The sequence below is a fragment of the Dipodomys ordii genome, unplaced genomic scaffold, assembly GCF_000151885.1.
Source record: "Dipodomys ordii isolate 6190 unplaced genomic scaffold, Dord_2.0 Scaffold5, whole genome shotgun sequence".
In the NCBI taxonomy this organism is placed as follows: Eukaryota; Metazoa; Chordata; class Mammalia; order Rodentia; family Heteromyidae; genus Dipodomys; species Dipodomys ordii.
In genome coordinates, this window is record NW_012267221.1 from 11,397,805 (window position 1) to 11,412,908 (window position 15,104).

Below are 15,104 nucleotides of genomic sequence, written 5' to 3' on the forward strand. Positions count from 1 at the left end.
GAGAACTGGTGAATTGATGGTTTAAGTCCCAACTATGGGAAAAAACAGATATCCTAGATCTAGAAGGCAGAGAAAACAAATCCCTTTATCTCTTTATTCTATTACATAGTCAAAGAACTGAATTATGCCCACCCAGAAAGAGGCAGGCAATTTGTTCCACTAAATCCACATATTTAAATGGAAATCCTATATGGAAATACCCTTGCAGACATGTTCAGAAATAGTGTTTAATGTGGGGGTCCTGTGTCCCCATCAAGTGGACACATAATATTGACCAAACAATATCCTAGGGCATTCTAACCTTTCTCTAGCATGAGAAAGACTCAACCTAAGATCTTATTAATTGAAACCCCTTTGTACAACTACTTAAAACATATTGATGCTGGGTTATGGTAACTCACATCTGTAATCCAAGTTACTATAGTGGTTGAGATGTAAGGACTGTGGTTCAAAGCCAGCCCAGGAAAGGACATCCAAGAGAATCTTACCTCAGGGGTTAACCAGCAAAAACCTAGAAGTTGAGCTGTGGCTCAAATGGTAGAGTGCCAGCACTGCATGAAAAAGCCCAGGCTCTGAGTTTAAGCCCCAGTACCAGCACAAACAACAGCAAAAACCTGGGATAATGAGCAGAACAAAGCTAAGATACTAAAAAGCATCCAAAAGCAGAGAAAAGTCAGAGGAGAGTGCATTGTGGCTTCCTAGTCCAGTCATGCTGCCTAGACCTCAATAGCTAACCCAAGAAAATAACAGAACAAAAATCAGCCAGACTTAACAACTAAAGGTATAAGAGATCAGAATCCAGGGGTAAGTAAACACCTGTAAATTTAAAGGAGGAAATTCTGGCAGTGTGTAAACCACTAAAGGAAAAAAAAAAATTCAAAGCTTAAACTTTCTAACTGCCTAGCTGTGAGAACACAGTGAAGGAAAAAGGATTCCAGGGGTACTGTAAAACATCTTGCAGAGAAGTAGAGAAATCTCCTCTTGAAAGGCAGAGGTGCACTCAGCAGAATATGATGAATTTAATTAAGTGTATCCCCTCACCAAGATTAGTTCAGGAAGCAGAAAGTCTAATGGGTCACAGTATAGGTGGAAGTCAGCAGCTGGGTAATCATAGGAGCAAGGAGACCTCAAAGAGAATGTGAACTACTTCTAGTTACTTTGCTGATCAAGAAACCCACAGGGGCTCTTGTAAAAAAAACCATCAGCAGGATGCCAACAGAACAGAGCCCGGTTGCCAGTGCTTGTTGTAACAGCCTTATCAGAATGCTAATTTTTAAAAACTTCACATGTTAAACTGCTGACCTTCCCACCAAAGAAGAGTTGGCAAAGGGATCACAAATTTACAACGAAAACTTACTGGCTGCAGCTAGAACAGTAAGCAAAAGGGAAAGCCATAATATTCAGGGAAAAGGACAAAGTTCCAAATAAATTATGTAAATGATGTAAAACATAGAAAAAACAACAGGAATTATAGCTATGAAAATGAAAGATAAAGGCAGAAATCAATGAAACAGAAAATGGAAAATTGAAAAAACTCAATGAAAGCAATAGCTTATTCTTCAAAAAGTCAATAAAATTGATAAATCTGAAGTTGCTAGGGGGGAGATTGTGAATATTAACAATGATAGAAAGTATCACTCAAACACTCATATATTAAAAGCATACAGTAATAGTTTGAACAACTTTAGGGCATGAATTCATTCATTTAGACAAAACAAATTCCTTGAAATATACAAATCAAATCTCAGGTGAAGAAAAAGATAACTTGTATTTTCTGTGTTTGTGACACTGGCAGTTGAACCAGGGCCCCATGAATGTATGGCAAGCATTCTACTACTGAGCCTTAGTCTACAATAACTGTATTCTAAATGATAAATTTATAGTTTAATACCATACAGTGACAATTTAAATAAGTGAATCTACACACATATCAACATGCATACACATGCAACTCTGTAGGCTTAGAAGACTTCTCAGATTAATTCTACTAAACATTATACAAAAAGTAATGCCAGCTGGACTCTGGAGGCTCATATCTATAATCCTAGCTACTTCGGAGGCTGAGATCTGAGGATTAGACAGGAAAGTCTGTGAGACTCTTATCTCTAATAAACTACTCAGGAAAAGCTGGAAGTGGTGCTAGGGTTCAAAGTAGTAGACTGCTAGCCTTAAGCTAAAAAAGCTCAGGATCAGTGCCCAGGCCATCAGTGCCCCATAATCTGCAAGAAAAAAAAAGACAATTCTATACTTTTACAGAAAAAAGATCAGAGATCTTCACAAAGAATGGTAAGAAAAATATAAATCTTAATCTCTGTTAAACTCTTGAACAAAACTTTAGCAAATCAGCAGGGCCTGGTAATCCCACAGAAGGCAAACATTGGGAGGATAGAACTCAGGGACAGTGTCCAAGTCCAGAGTTCAAGCCCTAAGACCAACCAAAAAAAAAAAAAAAGGAAGAAGAAGGAGGAGGAGGAGGAGAAGAGGAAATGCACATCAAAACAACATTGCTTAGACAGGAGTATTGGGAAGAATTAAAAGTGGACATGTTAAATTTGTTAAGTTTGCACCATCATCATACAAACATACTTAATAAAGAAATAAGAGACCTCAGTTCTAAGACCTGGGAAACACAACATTTATAAATAAAGAAATCTGCAAAGAAATAAAACAAACAAATGAAACAAAATAAAACACCCTCCTCCCCCAAATAATGAGAAGCAGGAGCTAAAGAGACAAGAGAAAATCTAAGAGTAGCAGCATGGAAACTAAGAGGGAAGATTTGCAAATACAGAGTGTCAATTATGTCAACTTCTGATGAGAGACTGAGGCAGGGAAGAAAAGCCTAGAACGGATGGTAAGGCTGAGAGATACATGAAGGCAACAAAAGGGAAAGCTTAGCATCTATCTCTTTATGGAAGTTGGGCTGTGTAAATTTAGGAAAAAATAGGACAATGGTCAGAAGAGTATAAGGAATAAAAGAAGGGTTTTTCTAAGTAGTCTCTTTTATGGATAGATGCTGTAAGAATGATACTGATAGATATGGTCAGAAGAAAGAATTAGTGATACTGTATAAAAGGAATGAAGTCCTTAAAAAGTCCTCTACAATCTTTAAAGAAGATATTTGCTATTATCTATGAGAGTTGAGCCGTATCATTTTGGAATTAAGAATTTATTATACTTGTTTTAATTTATATTCATAAAGAGAACTCTGTACCAAGGGAAAATTATGTTATTAGATGTATTACTGAAATATCCTTGTAAATAAAAGAACTGATTGATTAAAAATAACTATCATATACATGGTTTTTGAAAAAAAAAAACACAATATCAGAGAGGGGAGATATGGCTGGGGTGGATATTAGCCAGATAAGCTGAAATGCACTGATAACTGGTTAATTAAATGTTTGCTTCAACCATCTTTTACTGCACCTTCCTGTGATACAAAAATATTGGCAAAAAGCCACATTTACCAGTTTCTCTTACAACCAAAGTTGGGAAGTTGTTTAGAAAGCAGTATTTGGAAGAATTAAAAATGGGTATAATCTGAGCCATGTGTCATTGGTTCACACCTGTAAACTAGGTATTAGAAAGTTGAGATGTGAGGTTCAAGGCCAGTCTGGACAGTAAAGTCCATGAGATTGTTATCATCAACTAACCATTCAAAAGCCCAGATTAGAGCTATGGTTCAAATGGTAGAGCATCAGCCTTGAGTGAGAAAGCTAAGGGATAATACCCAGGCTGAGTTGAAGCTCCACTATCAGGACCAAAACAAAAACATAAAAAAGAGGTAACATGGATCATGAAGTACTATATGATGATTCAGATCTAAAAGGCTATACTGAACAGCCCTAGAGCTAATTCTGACTTTTGTTTCTCTTCCCCCTACCTCTTTTTTTTTCTTGTACAGTATTAGGATCACAAGATTGCAGTGAAGATGGTACAGTCATGAAGTCAGAAGTTGGTACAATGGTGTCTTAATGGAATCAGAGATAATTTCCTCAACAGGTCAATTAGGCAGTAACATTCTGAAATTATTCATGGAGATCAGCAGGCTGCTCTTCAATAATTTTATAAGTACCTAATTCCTTTCATTAAATCTTTTCCTGATTAAAATGCCTTTAGCAATTTGTTATTTCTAGTTGACTTGATGGATACACAAATCAACAGCCCAAGCTGGAGATATTTCCGAGACCAAAAAGCTCATTCAGTCTATCACATTTGTCTGATATCTAGCATATGTACTTTTTAAGTAATACTAAATGAGAGAACACCATGTTGGTGTTCCTCAAAATTCTTATGTTAACTGGGTGCCAGTGGCTCATGCCTGTAATCCAGCTACTCAAGTGGCTGAGTTCTGAGGACCATGGTTCAAAACTAGCCCAGGCAGGGATATCCAGACTCTGATCTCCAATTAGCCACCAAAAAAGTGAGAAGCGAAGTTGTGGCTAAAGTGGCAGGGTGCTGACCTTGAGCAAAAATGCTCAGCGACAGCACCCAGGCCCTGAGTTCAAGCCCTAGGACCAGCACACACACACACACACACACACACACATACACACACACACAAATTCTTATGTTAGAATCCAATCTCCAATGTAATAGTATTAACAGAGGCGCCTTAGAACATTTTTAGGTCATGACAGCTCTGCCCTTGTGAATGGGATTAGGTCCCTTATACAACTTTTCCATCATGTGAGGACTCAGTAAGAAGGTGCCATAGTGGAGAAAACTTGTCAACGCATGGTCTGGATGTGGTTTGTCCCATAAGATTTCCTGTGTTGAAAGCTTGTACAGAACTCCAATATGCTAGTGTTAAGATGAGATGATCTTTAAAAGGATAATCCTTCCACCTAGTAGAAGGTGAATAGGTCACTTTCAGAAGAGATTAATGTAGTACCAGTGTCATAGTGTTTGCACTTTCCAGCTACCAGAAACTTAAGCCAAATAAACTTCCTTTCCCTATAAAGTATCCAGTCAGGTATTTTGTGAAAACTACACAAAATAAATTAATACATGACTAGACACTGAATCTGGGCAGTACCTTGATCTTAGACTTTCCAACTTCCTGCATTCTGATAAAAAATTAAATTATTTATTAATTGTCCATGTACAGTTATTTTGTTAACATAGCATAATGGACAAGAGGTAAGTAAAATCTTAAAATTATATATAACATATGTGTATATATATATATAGATAGATATATAAAACCTTTGAGATAAACAAAGGCAAGCATAACAAATCTAGATAAATTAGACAGTAAAGAAATTCAGAGCTGGGTGCTGGTGAAACATACTTGTAATCCTATCTACTCAGGAGGATGAGATGTAAGGATTGTGGTTTGAAGCCAGGACTGGCAGTTAAGTTTGTAAGACACTTATCTCTAATTAAGAAACAAAAAACTGCAAGTGAATCTGTGACTCAAGTGGTAGAGCATTAACCTTGAGCAAAAAAGATCAGGGACAGTGCCCAAGCTCAGAGTTCAAGTGTCAGTACTTACATAAGAAAAAAAGTAGTTCTGTTCATCAAAAGACAACATAGAATAAAAATCTCATACATAAACTGACTAAAAAAGATAGCAGCTGGTTACTTATGAAAAGAGTCTTATGAAAAGAAATTTATGAAAGAATTTTATGAAAAGTTCATAAATCTTTAAGGAAAAAAATAAATAATTAAGATATACATTAAACCCTAAACAGGTACTTTAAAAAGGGGGAAATCCCAAAAGACAAAAATTTAATAGAAAGCTAAAAAAGCACTTCAACAAAATATTTTATGTTCATCACTGAAAAAAAAATCTGAAAGTATAACAACACCAGGTGTTAAGAAGAATCAACATATCTAATATCAACATGGCAAAAACAAAAAACAAAAAAACCCCACCAAACCCCAGTAGTTCTGATAAAGAAGAAAATATCTTTGGAAATGCATCCTCATACATATCAATATCTATGTATAATAACCTTAGAATAGCATTGTTTGCAATTGGCAGAAGCTGGAAATAACTCACAACTTTCACCAATAATAGTCTAGTTATATAAATATGTGTATTCTACTTACATGTAACATTCAATAAGGCAGCTTAAGTCTTTTATCTTTTAAAATGTATTCCTTCTCCACATTTCACATTATGTCACATCTTTGGTAAGATACCGAAGTCATGTCATGCTATCTCAAAACACCTCCTGGCCCAAATTCACTTTCTATGTCCTTTAAGAGGCTACTCTCTGAATATCTTTGGAGTCTTTATTATTCACTCTTCAGTAGTCCTGAATTTAGGCTCTCATCATTTCTCCTATACACAGATATACTTAAATACAAATATTTAAGATAATTTACTTTTACTTAATTGTAAGCTGATGCTCAACAGGCTGCTACAGAAATCATTTTGAAAACAATGCTACCATAGAAAATTACTCTTTTTTGGTGAAAGTATGAAGACAATGACTACAATTTAATAGGCACCTACTGTGTCAGGTTTTATCTCACTTACCCTCATAATTTTACAAAGGAAGTATTGTTACACCACATTAAATGAGAAAAGGGTAACTTACTCACAGTCACATTGCTAAAGAAGGGACAAACCAAAATTCAATTTCAGAGCCTTTTGACTGCAGAGTTCGTATTCTTAATATTATTCTGCATAAATTCCCAATGCCATACTTAAGTTCTAAATTATGTGACCTTGGCCTACTCCTCAGCTTTCCCTTTTCTTATTCCTCTGCACTTGCTAATAGAACCACTATTTTATTCAAAATAGTAATATACTTAGTTATAAACTATTTCTCTCAGTCTTTTTCAAGCTGAGATCACCATTCACACAGTTCTGAAGAAAGAGATGTAAATGGAAATGTATGGGTGTAGCTTCTAGGACAGCTCTTTGAAAGGAGTCCAACTGAGCTGGCATACAGCTTTAGCCTATCTATTACCCTTTCTGTCCTGGAAAAGAGTGCTTTTACATGACCTTACATATGAGCAAGAAAATCCATCTTGAATATAGAATATATAATCAGAAGAGGCCTCAGTCTGTGATTACTCATCATAGAATTACCTATCTGTGGAAGGTTTGTTTATTTACCACAGTTTCCTATTCATAATTAAATATTAAACATAACATCTACCCTAAACTAAGACCTAATGGATCAACTTGCAATGTCCTCAACATATAGTGATTTGGCACACATATGTAAAGATCTACAATTAAGATACATATATAAATCACTGTTAAATTTTAAATGAAAACCATTCCTGCCGGGCGCTGGTAGTTCAAGCCTGTAATCCCAAAAGGCTGAGATCTGAGGATCCCAGCTCAAAGCCAAGCCAGGCAGGGAAGTCTATGAAACTCATCTCCAATTAACCAACAGAGAACCAGAAGTGGTGCTGTGGCTCAAAGTGGTAGAGTGCTAGCAATCAGCAAAAGAGCTCAGGGACAGTGCCCAGGCCCCGAGTTCATGCCCCACAACCAACCAACAACAATGATGACAAAACAACCATTCTTAATGTAGTTTTAGTTAGAAAAGCTTTAAACAGTTTATGGGTTTTATATATTCTGTATTTCCCTATGCTTTGTTTAGAATTATCGGCTCATAAATGGATGGAAAACCTATGGTCTAAAGTACAAACTATCATTTAAAGTTCTCAAATCCCTATATATTATACCAAATAATAATAATCTCAAATAGATTCATTCTATAAAAATAATAATTTCAAACAGATTCACTCTATAAAGTTTATTTGTAAAATTATGCTTATATTTCATTTACTTAGCTTTTGGCTGAAACCAATATGTAGAAAAACTATTGAATATTTCTCAAACTGAGACTCAGGATAACGTACATCATCTAGCTTTTTACACAAAGGTTCCAGTGGCATAGTTTTCACATCCCTCAGGGCCCTAAAGTAAACTAATATGGCTACTTGCACCTAGATAATATGAGTCATGTAATCCGTTGATCCTTTTGTTCTTCACAGCTACCTAGTTAAGTTGTTAGCTCATATCTGTGGTTTGCCAGCTATAGTGGTAGATGCCTGAAACCCCAGTACTAAAGAGGCTAAGCAGGAGGATTGTGAGTTCCAGCACAGCCTAATTGTACAGTGAAACATCATCTCAAAAACAAAACAAACATTCATGGCTTTTTTTCAACTAAGATTTTAATTTTTTGTTTTTCAATGTCTATCTTTTATTTAACTGCTTTTGTTTATTGTGCGTACATATTTATTGAAAGCTGGTCCAATTTTCTTTTTAGGATAAGAAGCTTTTTAAAAGTCTTTTTTGTTGCTGTTGTTGTTGTTGGGGGATTTGTTTTTTTGTTTGTTTGTTTTTGCTTGGTTGTGGGACTTGAACTTAGGGCCTGGACACTATCCCTAAGCTTTTGTGCTCAAGGCTAGCACTCTACCACTTAGAGTCACAACTCCACTTCCAATTTTCTGGTGATTAATTGAAGATAAGACTTTCCTACCTGGGTTGGCTTTGAACAGGGATCCTCAGATCTCAACCTCCTGAATAGCTAGGATTTTAGGCATGAGCTATCAGAGTAAATAATTTTTTATTATAAAAATACTGTACAGAGGGGTTACAGTTACATGAGTAAGGTAATGAGTACATTTCCTGTCCAGCATTGTTACCTCCTCCTTTGTTTTTCCCCTACAGTCCCCTCCCTCCCTATCTCCCCAACTCCTCCCGCTACCTCGCCCCCTCCCAAGTTATAAAGTTCATTTTCAACATAGTGTCTTGTACATCTCATTCTATATCTCTTGTACAATGTGTTACAATGGGCCAACCTATATCCTTATTTAAGCATTTTGTTATTTCCTTTCCCCTCCCCAAATTAGAAAAACATATATACAATAATTTCTTAAAGAAAAATTATTCTGGGGCTGGGAAGGTGGCTCAGCGGTAGGGTGCTTGCCTTGCATGCATGAGGCCCTGGGTTCAATTCCTCAGCATCATATAAGCAGAAAAAGCTGGAAGTGGCTCTCTGTTTCAAGTGGTAGAGTGCTAGCCTTGAGGGACAGCGCCCAGGCCCAAAGTTCAGGCCCCACAACCCGCAAAAAAAAGAAAAAAAAATTCTAATAAGACCAATAGCACATGACTGTAAATTGGTCTTTACTGAGGTATTTGGGTTTTTTGTTTGTTGGGGCTTTTGTTAATGTAAGCTAATACAAGCTAATACAAGCTGTGTTGTAAGAGGCAATCTTCCAAGGGACTTCAAGTGTCCTTGTATATTACTGCTGAGTATTCCAAAACTTCAAGGCTCTGATCCTTTCTTACCTAGGTTATTTTTCAGAATTATACTTGGAATGATATACAATTGAAGGATGAGGTTACAGATTTCCCCTCACAAAGAGTGGGCTCACTTTAATTTACAAGGTAGTTTCCTTGAGCACAATGTTCCTTAGCTACACGTACACATCCACCACATTGGAGGACCCACAATGCCCAGATGGATGTAGACATAGGGAACTGATGTCGACATGATGTTCGGCTTGCTATCCTATAAGTAACAAAATCTCTGATCCAATGAAACACAGCCGAACATTCAAAGTTTGAAAATAAAGCTCAAATTACTCTATTGCTCAGAAGAATTTATATAGACATTATTATGAAGACGACAGAAATAAGTGCTTCTCTAAAATAAGATAAAATAATTATTTAAAACAACAGAATGACCTCAAAGAACTCATGAAAGAACTGTTGAAGTTTTGGCATTTTAAAGGTAAAATTTTTGTTTTCTTTTTACATATGTAAAAATGAGAGATCAACTTGTTTTAAAATAAAAGGATTTACCTATGGAGATTTTATGATTTTATTTGATTATTTAGTTCATGAGAGCTAGCTGCCAGGGCCAGGTAAAAGACAGAACAAGCTGCTGGGACTAATGCCTGAACAACTGGGAACAAGAGAGGATGTTCTGCCCTTCTTGTGACATTCTGTCACTCAAGTCTCAGGGCCCTGGGTGCACGTGCTCTACCTGAACTGCTGAACACATGACCTGCCTCTCCCCTGCTTGTGGAGGAACCCTTTCCACCCTTATGAGCTACATGAATGCATGTATGGTGGTGAGGACCTAACTAAAAGAATACGTTCCCAGAAGCAGAGGGAACCAATCATGAGACCTCAGGTGGCCACAGCCATCACTGGACCAATAAAAGAATATGCCCCTTAGGAGGAGATAGAGGTTATGACATATATCTGGTTTGTCCAAACAAAGCGATTGTGGACTCTCATTATTTTTTCTTTTTTTTTTTTTGGTCAGTTGTGGGGCCTCAACTCTGGGCCTGGGTGCTGTCCCTCAGCTCTCTAACTCAAGGCTAGCACTCCACCACTTGAACCACAGTGCCACTTTGGGCTTTTTCTGCTTATGTGGTGCTGAGAAATGAACCCAGGGCCTCATGCACGCAAGGCAAGCGCTCTACCACTGAGCCACCTTCCCAGTCCTGGACTCCCATCTTGAAGGCCACTCACCACCCCTTATTTTCTTTCCTTCTCAAATAAATTTGTGCTGTTTGCTTTAAACATTTTCCTGCCTTTCAATTCTTTAATTAGTGGAGAAAATAAATCTATCCTTAGATGATATCAGCGAGAGTTTATCAGAAAATATCTGGGCCAAAAATAGTGAATTAAATAATGGTGAATTAAATAAGACAGGAAAACAACAGACTGAGCTTTCTCCTGAGTGGCCTGTTTGTTAGAAGGAACATAAGGTGTGGTTATTTATTGATCTACTTATGTATTCTACCACTGATCTAGATGCCCAGTCTGATAGGTGTTAACATGAAGTATAACACTGTAAAAAGAAACAATCATTTTACCTAGAAAGTTAAAAAAAAAACACAAAAACAAATGAGCTACGGATGTAGACAGTTAAAACCTAATGAGAAAATAAGCAATATATTTCTAAATAAACAAAAAGAAGCTACGTTTTCTTCAATGAAACTATCTCATTATAAAATTTCTGCACTCTTCTAAAATAGTTGAAAAGGGCTCTTTTTCTAGATTAAGGAGACATCTGATGTTGCTCAGCAATCCACCACACCCCACTCCTCTGCAACTCCCTCCATACCACCGTTAACAAAGAACAGTCCATACACATATTCAGCATTGACACTGGGTAACTCCAGAGTCATTAATTCATAATAGCAATTGAACAAAAAAAGTTACCAAAAACCTCCAGAGCTGAACTCAAGAATACTACTGAGCCTTTTAACATTAAAGCAATACAGTTCTTGTGCAGTACTGTATACGTTAAAGACTAATTCAGAAACAAATGTAAAGTCTGTAGAATAAAAGAATCCACTTAATCAATGTAACAATAAAAAAAGAAGGAAGAGGCAGTAATAGATAAAGGAAAGGAAATTCTCACTGTGAAATAGCATGTAATCAATGTAAAGAACGAATAAAATGTGGACTTAACATGGAGGAAAAAAAAGAAGAGGTAGTAACGAATAGAAGGACAAAAGTGCTTAATCTCTTAACCGAAGTAACCTAAAATAACCAAGCACAGCATCATTGTCCTCCTCTCTCCTTGGTACTAGTGGTACTGAGGCTTGAATTCAGGCATTATCTCTCCCAGGCAAGTGTTCTACCACCTGAGCCACATCCTCAGTCCTCACATCACCATTTTTTAGCACAAGGTATTGAAATTTTAGAATCCAGCCATCATGTTATGCATAAGAAGAATATAGACAAATTTGTTGATTACTTAATAAAGTGTCTAACAGGGTACAGGAAAAGAAGGGTCATTAAAAAATGTATAATGTAACCAGGCACTGAAGGCTCAAGTCTGTAACCTTAGCTCTTGAGTGGCTGAGAATGGGAAGATCTCATTTCAAGGCCAATCAGGGCAGAAAAGTTCATGAGATCCCTTTTCAACTCATAGCTGTGTACAGTGTTATCTGCCTGTCATCCTAGTTTCATGGAAGACTGAGATCAAGAGGATTGTGGTTCCAGGCCAGCCTGGGCAGAGAGCGCTATCTCAATGGAGAAATCTAGGCATGGTACATATCCTGTCATGCTAGCTAAAACAAGAAGCTTAAAATAGGGTGAAGCTTAGTATAAGTATATATGAGATGAAGACCTCATCTCAAAAATAGCCAGTGCCAAAAAGGGCCACCTGTATGGCTTAACCATAGAGCATTTGCCTAACAACAATGAGGCCCTAAGTTCAAACCCCAGTTCTCCTCCCCTGATTCTATCATAAAGATAGATAAATAGATAATTTTGTAATCACTAAGAATATTTTAGAAGTTGTCCTATGATAATATAATGCAAAATAACACCGTTCATGCTATTGTACTAATTAGAAAAACATAAATAACTACATAATGTATATTTCACAATATGCTGGAGTATTTTGTAAGCAAACATTCCTCACTTATTCACTTCGTTCATGCAAAAAATATAAATTTAAGTACAAAAAATAAATTTTATAATTTTGTTCTGTTTATAAATATGAAATATCCCTATGATAAAAAGAGATTGAAGAATAATATCTTTCCTACATTAAACAAATGAGTTAATCAAATTTAAATTTTTTTTTTTGGCCAGGCACTAGTGGCTCAAACTCAGGAAGCTAAGACTTAGAGGACCAAGCAGAAAAGTCTGTGAAACTCTATTTTCAATTAATCAGCAAAATGCTGGACAGGAAGTATGGCAGAATGGTAGAATGCCAGCCAAGAAGCAAGTCAAGGAAATGTAAAGCTTAAGTTTCAAACTCAAGTACCACCAAAATAATAATAATAATAATCTGTCTATATATTTGTGAACAAACTGGAGGAGTGGAATATGTGAAGGCCATTTCAAATACTGGAAGCCAGTTTGGGGCAAAGGATTAATAGAACTGATTTCTAATCTTACCATTGAGGAATATTTCTCTATCCTCTCACTGCCTGTGATTTAAAAAGATTGTGCACTTACTAATTGGTTAACTAAGTGGTAAAACAAGTTAAAGGAGCCGGGTGCTGGTGGCTCACACCTGTAATCCTAGCTACTCAGGAGGCTGAGATCTGAGGATCGCGGTTCAAAGCCAGCCCCGGCAGGAGAGACCGTGAGACTCCTATCTCCAATAAAACCACCAGAAAACCGGAAGTGGTGCTGTAGCTCAAGTGGTAGAGCGCTCGCCTTGAGCTGAAGAGCTGAGGGACAGCGCCCAAGCCCAGAGTTCAAGCCCCACGACCGACCAAAAAAAAACAAAAACAAAAACAAGTTAAAAGAAACTCCCAGACAGAATTTCAAATAATCACAGAAAGTGCAGAATAATGGTGTTACCTCAGAGTAAAATAAAATAAAATAAAGGCCAGACATTTAACACAATGATTTTTTAAAATTGTGTGTGTGTGTGTGTGTGTATGTGTGTGTGTGTGTGTGTGTGTATAAGCATGCGCACATGCGTGCATGCATGCACCAGTCCTGGGGCTTGAACTCAAAGCCCGGGTGCTATCTCTGAGCTTTTATGCTCAAAGCTAGTGCTCTATCACTTGAGCCACAGCTTTACTTTTCACTTTTTGGTACTTAATTGGAGATATTTCCTGCCTGGGTTGGCTTTGAACCACAATGCTCAGATCTCAGCCTACTGCATTGCTATGATTACAGGCATAAGCCATTGGTGCCAGCCAACATAATAACTTTTCCAGGGACCAATGGAAGCCACAGAATATTTTATTACAAGCTTAACACTATAAATGAAAATGACTGAAAATGAGTTAATAAGTACAACTCACCACATGGGTTGATTGTAGGGCTAAGCGAAGCAGCTCCAGTGGAAAGGCCACCCTTAGAAATTGCCGAAGCCACAGAAGGGGTGGAAGAGGAAGTTGGTGTAGTAGAGGAGGCTGTTGAGGATGGCAACCGTTCTCCAGACTCCATATCTGAGAGGGAAAAATGGCAATATTCAGAATGAAACAATTATTCAAAAGAATTAGACATATTTAGATGTCTTGCTTTAAATACAGATGTGTGTATATAGACATATAAATATTAGAGATATACATTTTTTAGAAAAATAACAATATGGACAAAAAAATACATCTATGTCTTGAAAATGGTAATGTTCCTGCCGAAGGTTATGTTGAGGCTTAATTCTGTAATAGGTCCTTAAGTGGGACTGTGAAGCCTTTCTTGGAGGACTGAGCAGGACTGAGTGAGTTCTCACATCTTTGGAAAAGAATTAGCTCTTCAGAAAAGAGAAAGTAGATGCTGGGCACTGGTGGCTCACGCCTGTAATCCTAGCTACTCAGGAGGCTGAGATCTGAGGATCTTGGTTCAAAGCCAGCCCGGGCAGGAGAGACCGTGAGACTCCTATCTCCAATAAACCACCAGAAAACTGGAAGTGGTGCTGTAGCTCAAGTGGTAGAGCACTTGCCTTGAGCTGAAGAGCTGAGGGACAGCGCCCAGGCCCAGAGTTCAAGCCCCACAGCCGACAAAAAAAAAAAAAAAAGAAAAGAGAAAGTAGATAAAGAGAAGCCACCAAAAGTGGTCAGCTCTTCTTATCTAAAGCGAGCTAAATAAACATTTTCTTACTCATCCAATCTTAGGTATTCTTTCAGAATAACAGAAAATGATTTTATTTTTGAAAATAGCCTCACCCACGCTGATCTCAAATTTGTGAGATCTTCCCCTCTCAATCCCACAAGTGGGACTATGGCATGTTCTCTTACACTGAGTTTGAATTAAGTTTAAGTATTCTAGATATTTTTAATAGTTTTTTTATGTTCAAAAATTTAAGTAGTTTGAATACACTAATTTTACATAAATGTATAATGCCATAAACTTAAGACACATTAATGTTATGTTTTCATTCTTCCTAAAATACCTCATCCTCTTTAAATTACCAAAGGATAATGATGATGATGATGTTTATTATAACTATATTTTATGGCACTGATACTTGAACTTAAGAACCTTATACTTGCTAGGTCAGTAGGCCTACAAAGTGAACTTTTTTCTTTGATTATTTTTAGATAGGGTCCTGCTTTTTTGTCCAGGGTCAGCCTCAGACCATGCTACCCCTACCTTCCACCATATAGTATTTTAAACAATCAAGAAAATTTCATGATCCAAGTGCAGTAAGTAGCACACACCTATAATCCTTGATACCTGGGAGCCT

At 37.1% G+C, this 15,104-nt stretch overlaps 1 protein-coding gene across 6 annotated transcripts in view; it reads right to left on the reverse strand.

Annotated features, from left to right (window-relative positions):
- The window catches only part of Baz2b (bromodomain adjacent to zinc finger domain, 2B), a 234,560-nt gene that overhangs the window by 107,050 nt on the left and 112,406 nt on the right, over positions 1–15,104 (reverse strand). For all 6 annotated transcript variants that reach the window (XM_013029108.1, XM_013029116.1, XM_013029100.1 and 3 more), the window contains exon 3: positions 13,720–13,866. In XM_013029108.1, coding sequence (XP_012884562.1) covers positions 13,720–13,864 — 145 coding nt within the window. In that variant the 5' untranslated portion in view covers positions 13,865–13,866. The remainder of the gene's footprint in view (positions 1–13,719; positions 13,867–15,104) is intronic.